At 37.7% G+C, this 11,541-nt stretch overlaps 1 protein-coding gene across 1 annotated transcript; it reads left to right on the forward strand.

Annotated features, from left to right (window-relative positions):
• Positions 1–7,468: 7,468 nt before the first annotated feature.
• On the forward strand, positions 7,469–8,404 carry LOC311627776 (olfactory receptor 52E4; the record flags this gene model as incomplete). Its single annotated transcript, XM_084894336.1, has 1 exon — positions 7,469–8,404. One exon carries the CDS (start codon positions 7,469–7,471, stop codon positions 8,402–8,404), a length of 936 nt encoding a protein of 311 aa, XP_084750462.1.
• Positions 8,405–11,541: the final 3,137 nt, after the last annotated feature.

Raw genomic sequence — 11,541 nt, forward strand, 5'->3', positions numbered from 1 at the left:
CTCTCAGGAAATCCCCTCTCACAGGATTGTTAACATAAAAACATTCAAACTCGTAAAGAAATTTTGTGAGTTTATTTGAGCCAAACTATCGACAATTGCTGAGAAGCACAATCTCAACGTATTGGGATAATGCTCTGGAGAATAGCAGTTCTTCACCTTGTTTTATACATTACAATCAAAGAAGGAGACATAAGTGGGTTACATGAAACCCATTGGTGATAGATTAGGGAGGCAGGAGAAAGCAGGGAAACCTCTGGGATTGGATAAAAAGTAAAATGATGGACACATGCTTCTTTTACTTAAGTGGGTGCAGGATTGTTAATAGTCAACACTTAACAAGATTATAATAACAATGAAGGAATTTATGTTCCCTGTCCTGGAGCCCTGATGTATTTGGCTATGCCCTGAGGAGTCTGGAAAAAAAGGAAGTTACAAGTTACCCAGACATTTCACAAGGATGTTATCTTAGATGCAAAAAGACAATAGGCTCATTTAAGGTAAAAATTGACCTTTACCAGGAAATATACTGGTCTAGGACCTAACTGCCCACTATAAACTGCTTTTAGTTAAAGTTTTAACTTCAGACCATCCTTTGTGGTTACTTTAGGCCTTTGAGTTTGCAAAACCACCGTTTGCAAACCCCCATGCAGGCCTTCCCTGAGCTAGTCAGGCTAACATATGGCCTTTCTTTTGTCCACAGGGTGCATCTTTATTTGACCTGACTTAAACTCACTCACTGTGAATGACCTTTTCCCTGGGCTATTAGTCAAAACAATCAATGGAAATTGTTTAACATTGTAGCTTCTTGAAGCTAAGAAGAGACTAACCAAAAAAAACTTAAAAGGTGAAATTGAGGAATGAATTGACCACACAGAGTTTTTCCAAGCTCTGAAATATTACTAAACTAGAAAGCTACACACATGTGTTAATGAAAAAAACATTGAAACCTGTAAAGAATTTTAGTGAGTTTATTTGAGCCAAACTGTCGACATATGTCAGCAGAACCTCAATGGATTGAGATATTGCTCAGAAGAATGGCGGGTTACATTTCTATTTATACATTGCAATCAAATGAGGGACATAGGTGGGTTACATGAAATTCATTGGTGATGGATTAAGGAGGTGGGATAAAGCAAAGGGTGATAAACCCCTGTGATTGGATAAAAAGTAAAATGATGGACACATACTTAGGTGAGTGTAGGAACAATTAACATGATAATGAAGGAATTTGAGGCATCTGTCCTGGCGCCTACCACATTTGGTTGTGCCCCAGGGGTTCCAGAAAAAAAAGAAAAAGAAAAAAAAAGGTACAAGTTAACCAGACATCTCACAGATAGGTTATCTTAGAGGCAAAAAGGCAAATGGGCTCTGTAAAGATCTAAGTTGATCTTTGTCGGGGAAAATATCTAGGACATGACTACCCACTCTAACCTGTTTGTAGTTTAAATATTTAATTTTCAAACCATCTTTTGTGGTTATTTTAGATCTCTGAGTTTGCAAGACTGCCACAAAGGCCTCCCCTGAGCTTGTCAGGTTAGCATGTGGCTCCTTTCGTTCACACATAAATGACTATGCATGGTCCCAGGGAAGACCTGAGAAATTCCTAATATGTCACCTCTGGCTAACCTGAGGTAATAATATTAAAATACAGAATGTGGCTCATTCTGCCAGAAAATATATGGCCAATTCAAAAAGTAATTTCACATGTACAGTGGTGTTTATTGTTATGTTGCAGATTGTACATTTTTAAATTTATTTTTTATTGTTTGACAGCATTATAGATGCCCCTCATTTCCCTCCCTTTGCTTTCTCCACCCTGCCCTCACCCCACCCCAGGTTTTCACCACATTGTTGTCTGTGTCCATGAGATATGCATATCTACAATAATAAAAGAGAAAGATGCAAACTGACCGTACCTTGGCAACACCCACCAGCCAATTTAGGAGTGAGTATACAAATTAACCCAACAAAGATGGCAGGTTAATTTGCATACACAGGTGCCAAGTGGCCACTCAGGGTCTCTGGGCAGTATGGGAATGTAGAAAGGTGGCTCTGAGCCAGAGCAAAGGTCGTGCCAGCAGCCAGAGGAAGGAAAGCCCATTCTAGCATGAATAATTATGCATTGGGCCCTCTAGTATGCATATAAATTCTTTTACCTTATTTTAGTAAGAAAACTACAGGGGAAAATCTCTATGAATATAAATAAAAAATTATCAACAAAATACCAGCAAACCAAATCCAACAGCATATTACAAAAGATTATACACCATGACCAAGTGTGATTAAGCCCAGGAACACAAGGTTTGTTATAAATAAGAGAATCAATGGATGCATTATACAATGTTAATAAAACAAAGGAAAAAAAACACATGATTCTCTCAATTGGTGCAAAAAAAAATTGACAAAATCTTGAGCTACTTGGTTCCTCGGTGATTAGAGCAACTGCCCAAAGATTGAAGGGGCTCAGGTTCAATTTTGGTCAAGGTCATATACCTCAGTTGCAGGCTTAATCTGGGTCCCACGTCATGGAACATGAAGGAGGCAAACAATCAATGTGTCTCTCTTGTTGTGGCAAATGACCCAGGAGAAGCAACAGCCAGCACCAGAGGAATCAGGGAAGTAAAACCTATATTACGCAGTGCTACTAGTTGAGGAGACTTTGATCCAAAGCCTGAACTTACAATGTGGGGAAGTTTTTGTGACAGTCGGCCCCGTCTGCCCAAGAGATAAGGACTCTGGAGACAGACCAGGCCAGGGGGAAAAAGTTTAAAGGAGTAAGGTCGGTCGTAACTCAGTGCCGGGAGTTCCTTTGGGTGGGACATGCAGGGAGTTCCTTTGGGTGGGACATGCAGGCCTCCCTCCAGATCAGGCTGGTAAATTGGGGTCATAAAACACCGCAGCATCCTGCACTCCCGTTGGGAGTCAGGACAGACATTCTGTTTGAAGCAAAACAGGCCAGGTTGTGTAAATCACCTAAGGAACAGCTAAAGACGGCCAGTTCTTTGTCCTGAGGGGCCAATCAGAGAATGAGAGACCAACAGTGGGATGGGATGGAAAAAAGAGGTATAAGAGGAAGGACTGCCCCTCCATCGGGGCTCTCACCTGGGTGTTTGCCGGCTGCTGCGTCAGCCAAGGTTTGAGCCCGGATTCGAATCTATAATAAACTCTAGCATGCTTAATCAAAATGGCTCCGGTGGTTCATCTCTTGGGGACTCGCTTCATAACAGTTTTGATATATATATATATCTTCTTATGGCAGGCCGCTCGGGATGAGCTTTGCTACTCTGCCCAAGTCAGTTAAAATGGGAAAGTAAGATAACTGTTTAATTAGATACTGATCTAGGCTATAAGCCCTCTATTTTCTTTCTCACACTCACATCAATGTTTCTCTCCCTCCTTTCCACTCTCTCTAAAAATCAAACTTGTTAGTGAAAGTAGTGAAAAAGGGGAGAAAGAAAAATAAAGACTAAGAAGAATACAAAGACTTAGAACAGGCAATACTTCCTAAAAGCCTATAGGAAAGGCCATACCTACTCTTTGGGCAATGCCAATTTCTTTACTGAACATCTACTCATTTAGTTCCAAATATACTTTTTACTATTGCTGTAGCTATGCTTTTAACCACATGCCTCATCTTGAGCCATGGATGGCTTCAGTCATAAATTCAGGTTTCCTAATAATCAAGTTTTTGAATTCAGATTAGTACCTTTGAAATATGAAGCATGGAGAGAAACCAATATCTGATCACTATATTGCATGTGCAGTCAGTCTAAGTAAACCTACTTTTGCCAATCCTATATAACATTAAAAATCAAATGTAATTAAAAAAAAATTTTAATTAAAAAAGTCATATTGCATATTCAAGGTTTTATATGGAATCTTAAAAAAAAAATGGCTAAACACACGATAACAGAGAGTAGAATTTGTGGTTACCAAAAGCTATGGAATTGAGGGAAGAGAAGATAAATAAAAAATAAAAAGTAGAATGGCAGTTGCCAGGAACTAAGGGGAGGAGGTCATGGAGAGTTTAATGGGAATAGAGTTTTAGTTTTTATAAAATAAAAAAGTTTTTCCCTGATTGGTGTGCTCAGTGGATAGAGCATCAAAACTCAGACTGAAGGGTTGAGGTTTCAATTCCCAGTCAAAGGCACATACCTAGTTGCAGGTTTGATACCTGGCTCTGGTTGGGGTGAGTGCGGGAGACAACGAATCAACATGTCTTTCTCACATTGATATTTGTCTTTCTCCTCTTTCTCCCTTCCCCTCTCCCATTCACTCTATTTAAAAATCAATCGAAAAAATATCCTCAGGTAAGGATTAAAAAAAAAAAAAAACAGCAAAAAAAAAAGTTCTGGAAATGGATGGGGGTTATGGTTGTACAACAATATGAATATACTTAATACCTCTGAACTATACACTTAAAAATGGTTAAGATAATAAATTGTATGTTATGTGTACTCTACCAAAATAAAAACTTGGGGAAAATGGGAAAGACAGGAACACTAAACTGAAGGGGGAAATGTGCATGTAATAATTGTAGTACACACTGATATGAAAATACAAAAGACATAGAAATCAGATCTAGCTGATTCATACAGAATACCATCATGGAGGACATGGAAACTGAGGCAGAGTTGATGGAAAGTGGAAAGGAGCGTTGGCTATTTCAGAAGTAGAAGGTATATATATATATATATATATATATATATATATATATATATATATGTGTGTGTGTGTGTGTGTGTGTGTGTGTGTGTGTATATATAATATATATATATATATATATATATATATATATAATCAAAGACAGGGCAATGTTTTAAAGAATCATGAAGTAGAATTAAAACTTAAAAGGTTTTTTTTTATTGTTGACACTATTACAATGTCCCCCAACTCCCCCTTTACCCACCTCCAAGGCTTTGACAACAATGATGCATGTACTTTACTATATAAAGCCTATTGTATGCAACAGAGAAATAGAGATCATAGGAAGGGATTTTAACAGATTATATAGTGTCAGAATTGGTTTTCGAATATTTTCATGGCTTCTGAAGAGGGTAGAATCAGTATCATCCTCCATACAGATAGATCCCTTTCCCTTCAGGATATTGCTCTAACAGCTCATGAGACTTCCCTTCCCCTGAGCTACAAAGCTATATCTGGTATGGTGATGTTTTCTGCAGATGCAGCAGGAACAAATTGTTAGATTAACTTAATGACCCATGAGCCCATGTTTATGTCTGAAAGCTACAGGAATATCCCCACTTCTCTATAAAGATTTTCTCTGTGTGACAGGACAAACTTGGGCCCTGGAGGCTAGCAGAGGCTCCAGTCACCATGTTTAAGCACCTGGGCTTCAGTTGAGATATTGCTCAAAGAGAGGACTGGAAGAGGAAATATTAGAAAGGTAAGAATGCATGGGTAGGGGAGATGAAATGCTACAGGGAAGAGTCAGTGGGAGAAAGAGCTAGTACATAAAGGAAAAATTACCGCTTCAATGAATTCATTGTGGGTGGGCACTAACTGGGAAACATCTCTAACTATTATCAATTGAGCTTTTGAAATGAACCCTGGGACTGAGCTCTTTGTCGATTTGCATATCGAGAAAAAGATAAACTATTGCATCACCCTCCAGGAATGACCCTTGAGCTTATTGGCCAGGCTGTTTGCCATTGTTTGTGGCACACAGCTGCAGCAGCAAGAAAACAAGCATTCTAACCCAAACTGTGAGAGGGTGGATGTCCTGTTGAATTTGAACTCCACTGTGAGAGTAGAGTATCCTTGGCCACTGCCCTGGAAATTCTCCTCAGCTAATAAAATGACATGTTGTTGAGAAACAGCCACCTTAAAAATGAGGCTGACTCTGGACTCTATGTCTCTTGATGTTATCATCCTGTTTCCTCATACTCTTCCAAGTAAATTTCTACAAGCCTTCTAATTTACCAGCCGGATTCCTTCCCTAAATACTGGCAAGCACATTGACAATTTTCTCTCCAGTTTCTTTGCATACCAGAGATGCTCTTTTTATACCTCAATGTGGAATAGAGGATTTTTAACTCCCCTGCCTGGGCATTTCTATTTTACTGTACAATAACTACCTGGCAAAGGTATATGCGATCACATACATAATAACCCCCCCCCCCTCTCTCTTTCTTCTTCCTCTTCTTCTTCTTCCTCTTCTTCTTCTTCTTCTTCTTCTTCTTCTTCTTCTTCTTCTTCTTCTTCTTCTTCTTCTTCTTCTTCTTCTTCTTCCCTCTCTCTCTCTTTCTTTCCTTCTCTTCCTCCTTCCCCCTGATTTACACACATACTCACACATGTATACATTCATATATACACATACTATACAAATCCTGATTCTATTCAATTCTATTCAACAGCTAAATTCTAAAAAAAAAAAAAAAAAAAAAAAAATGGACATCATATCTTCATATGGCAGTTTTGGGGATATTAAAATGGATATCTCCTGGTTCTTCACCCCCAATAGCAACATTTTTGTTAGTAGACAATAGGTAAATACATAAATTAAGTCATGTCATGTTAGATGCTGCAGAGTTGTACAAAATCCTAGACACACACAAAAATTACAATAATTTTCTTTGTTGCTTTGGGGAGTTGAGGAAGATTCACAAAATTTTAATTTCAGTGTCACTTAAATTTGTTAGATATTTTATCTATTCATACCCAAATAAAAGCATAATTTCAGGACATAGGTATGATTTTTGTATGTAAATTATTGGTGTTATAGATTGTAATAAAGAAGGACATGATTTAACTGATAAACCAAGGATAATTTACTGGAAGACCATCCTGGAATCACAGAATAAACAGAAGTCTGGAAATATGGGATTAAAAGCCAAGCCATTCCATAAGATTAAGAAGCATTAAAATAGCAACCTTCTTTATGTTATATGAACATATCATATCCATGAGGTAAATCTCTACATTTATACTATATCAAAACATAGACAATGGTATAAGTCAATTATTCTCATTTAGACTTAGGATTCATTTTTTTAAATATATTTTTATTGTTGATAGTATTATAGCTATCTCCCATTTCTTTCTTTCCCCCCTTTTAGATTTAGGATTCTTTAATACCACACTGTCTTTGAGAACCACTGTGTATAGTAATTTCCCAAAAGTAACCAATGGACAATTTTAAAAGGGAATGAAAGGAAATGTAAGTATACCCTACTTTTTGAAATATTCACAATTCCTTCAATATCTCAGATATTAGAAAAAATAAAGCCATGGACATATTGCCTATAATGTATATTGAGAAAATTGATCAACTATCCTCTGGGGAAAAAAGAGACTCTCTAATGTTTGTAAATTTAATTGCTTCTAACATTCTTTCCAGCATACTGGTTAGAGGTCTTTTCATCTTTCCAGGATCTTGACAAGAAAATACCTTAAAGAAAGTGAGATCCTACTTCATACCAGGAATTCAATGACACTTGCTAAGAGAATGTCTTCTTTCAATGATACCCAGTTCCATCCCCCCTTCTTTCTCCTGCTAGGAATATCAGGACTAGAAACTGTGCATATATGGATTGCTTTCCCATTCTGTATTGTGTACCTGATCGCCCTAGTGGGGAACATCACCATTCTCTTTGTGATTAAGACTGAGCATAGTCTCCACCAGCCCATGTTCTACTTCCTGGCCATGTTGTCTATGATTGACCTGGGTCTCTCCACATCTACCATCCCCAAAATGCTGGGCATCTTCTGGTTCAACCTCCAAGAAATCAGCTTTGGGAGTTGCCTGGCTCAGATGTTCTTTATACACATGTTTACAGGCATGGAGACAGTTCTACTGGTAGCCATGGCTTATGACCGCTTTGTAGCCATCTGCAACCCTCTCCAGTACACAATGATTCTCACCAACAAAAAAATCAGCATCCTATTCTCTGTTGTTATGGGAAGAAATTTACTCCTTGTGACTCCATTTGTGTTTCTCATTCTGAGGCTGCCCTTCTGTGGACATTACATCATTCCTCACACATACTGTGAGCACATGGGCCTTGCCAGGTTGGCCTGTGCACCCATCAAGGTCAACATTATCTATGGGCTAATGGTGATTTCTAATATCATCGTAGATGTAATCCTGATTGCCTCCTCTTATGTGCTCATCCTTCAAGCTGTTTTCCGCCTTCCCTCTCAGGAAGCCCAACTAAAGGCTCTCAATACCTGTGGTTCACATGTCTGTGTCATGCTATGCTTTTACACACCAGCATTTTTTTCTTTTATGACACACCGCTTTGGTAAAAATATTCCACATTATATCCACATTCTTTTGGCTAATGTATATGTGGTTGTCCCACCTGCTCTTAATCCGGTCATTTATGGAATCAGAACCAAGCAAATCCGAGAGCGGGTTGTAAAGATATTTGTACAGAAATAATATTTGTAAAGAGTGGGGAAATATATCCACATACTACCTATAGTCAATCTGAGCATAGTTTTAAATTTTCTCTAATATTGGATAATAGTGGCCAGATTTTTCATTTTTATTGAAAGTGGTTTAGGATTGACAGATAGAGCAAAGCTAATTTGCTGCCCACTCTGCTCACCCACCCCCATGTAACTGCACAAATGGAAAAGGAAGATATTCAAGAGGCAAGAGAATGGGAAAGAGAATGGCTGGTGGAAAAGGGTGTGAACTTGCCCCATTTCTCCATATATCAGTTTCTTTCTAGGTCAGTTTAGACTTTGAAGGAACACTAACCTAATGAATAAATAGAATTTGGAAATGCTATTTATTGGGATTAAATAAAAAGTGAGATAATTTATATTGTTTTGAAAAGTTATTGTAAGTAGTTACAGTGTTATTGTAGCAGGAGAATTGAAATGTCCAGAAATGGTCTATTTTGACAATAAAAAAATATAAATAAATGGTTTATGAGACTGAACAGAAAAGGAAAAATGCCTGAACACTAGAAAGAATCTATATGTACAGTGATTGAACAACAATCAAATATATAATTATTTTTACCCATTAGTCTAGGTTTTCATTAATAAATTATTACATATCAAATAGGTCCATGAATTTTGTAGTACATTTTTTTAGTCAAATGGTCAGTGACCTCACAAAAATATTGGTCCCAGGCATAATATACAGTGGTAGTGCAGTGGGAAAAGACATGTAATGAGACTAGAGCCACGGCTGTCTACTAATTATTCACCTTACTGTCTCTCTTTTTGTTCACAGAGTTCCCTTATAAAATATTTAAATTTCTTTTTATGCTGTTAGACAGTTAACTAAAATAATACTTATTTTTAAAAAATAATGTAGACGAATCAAATATACTTTGAAATCAAAACTAGCATGCTTTCCTTGGGAATTAAAATCTTTTAAAAGAAGGAATAAAATAATCATGCAATTGCCATCCATGTTCTATGTTTGTATTCCTAGATAGTGCCACATAATTTTAGAGTATTCTCTCTCTAAGGCCCAAAGTAGGATAAAGGGGGGAAAAACTGGTATGACGGGAGTATTTTTATATGATTTATGGGTATTGAGGAAAATATTGAGCTTTCTAAAGCTTTAACTGATAATGAAATTCAAAAACATTGATATAAAAATGTATAGACAGATATATCAGATTTTGTAGAAAATCCTATGTGATAAAGGGCTAATATGCAAATTAGCCAAACTGCAAAACGACTGGTCGCTATAATGCACACTCGCCACCAGGGGGGAGACGCTCAGCACAGGAGCTGCCCCCTGGGTCAGTACACTCCCACAGGGGAAACGCCTCTCAGCCAGAAGCCTGACTTATGGCAGGCAAACTCAGCAGCCTCTCCTGCCTCCATGGCAGTGCTAAGGATGTCTGACTGCCGGATGTCCGACTGCTGGATGTCCAGGCCTAAGCCATCAGTCAGATATCCCCTGAGGGCTCCTGGACTGCGAGAGGGGGCAGGCTGGGCTGAGGGAGACCCCCCTGACCGGAGTGCATGAATTTTAAGCACCAGGCCTCTAGTATTATAAATAATTAAGAAGAGGTATTAACTTTTTTTTTTCTTTAAATTCATTTATTACAAAACAAATCAAGGCTCCCTGAAGAGAAGATAGTTATTAACTTTGGAGTTATACACTTAAAGATATATATGTAAAATATCTTGAAAACTTTAAGTTAGCCATCCTGATAGTTCACATGAGATCTTTTGTTATTTGTTCAAGAATGTAGTTGATTTGACCATTACATAAAATGCTAAAATGACAAGCACACTTGTATTGATTTGGCTTATATTATTGAGCACTTAATTAGTGTGTTATCTAACTCATGGCAGCTTAGTAAATGGAGGTTGGGTCAAGGAATATTTGCTTGTCATATGAGCATTACTGACATCTAGTGGTGAAATTAAATACATTTCTTAAACAAATTGTTTATATGAGCAATCTAGTGAACTGAAAAAATAACTAGAGTTTTTCTATTCAAAAATCAATACCAAAGAAAGCACATCTGTTTTATATAAGTAATAAAGGTTATATCCATTTTAATAATAGCTTGGATCTGTTTTCAAATGTTGCTATTTTAGTTAAATTCATTATCTCACTTAATGTGGCGGGGGGGGGGGGGGGGCACATGTGAAATGTGTATGGTCATTTTCATTAGCCTTTTGAATCTATAGGGGTAACATAAGCCTCAGAGAAGTTAAGATATGTGTTCAACATTGCTCAGCTATTATCACAGGAAAGATATTTGTTTATTAATTAACTTGTAATAAACAGTTGCTGGCTACTTTCTAGACATTATCCTATTATATCACTAAAACAATCCTGTAAGTCTACGTGATTTTTCTCATTTTGCCTGTAAGAAATTCAAGGCTTTGAATGGCAAATTAAATTGGCCAAGGTCACAGAACAAATAAGTGGACAAAAGAAGTCATGTTTTAGTATGTCTGATAAGGAGGTTTTCCTTTGTGCAATTATACTTATTTTTATGTTTCTATTAATATTATACATAGTATTCAAAGCATCATATTCTCACAACAAATTATCGAATGCAATTCTTAGGATAGCTCAGGATTTGGAAACTTACATTAGAATTCTGGCTCTGCCATTTACTAAGTGTACATGTATTTCTGAGGAGATAGTGGCATTTTTCTATGGTGCTCTTGTCCTGTGTTCACTGCCTGCCTTTCATAAATTACTATTCACCTGGTATCATATTGAGATTTAAAGTGTTGGCCATTATGCCTCTGACTGTCTAGACACCTGAGACTTATTTGGGGAGGGTACTTGCTGCGGGATGCAAATTCCAAATCACCTATAACCAGAAGGTATCTCTGACCAGAATCATAGAGCTTGATCCTCAGGGATATGAAATTTTTCTGTCCCATTACCCTATTCCCAGGCACACAACCCACTGCGTGGGGACCCTTCCCAGTGGAGTAGAGTTCAGTATAACTCCTTGGCCCTGGCTATTGAGGATGCAGTCACACTCAGGTTGCAGTCTGAGGCATCCAGTTCTTCGCAAACCATTTCTCAGATGCTGGGCAGAGGTAAGTGAGTCAGTTCCTGGTTATGCTGAAAGA

Source organism: Pipistrellus hanaki (assembly GCF_964339955.1).
Source record: "Pipistrellus hanaki genome assembly, chromosome: 9".
NCBI lineage: Eukaryota > Metazoa > Chordata > Mammalia > Chiroptera > Vespertilionidae > Pipistrellus > Pipistrellus hanaki.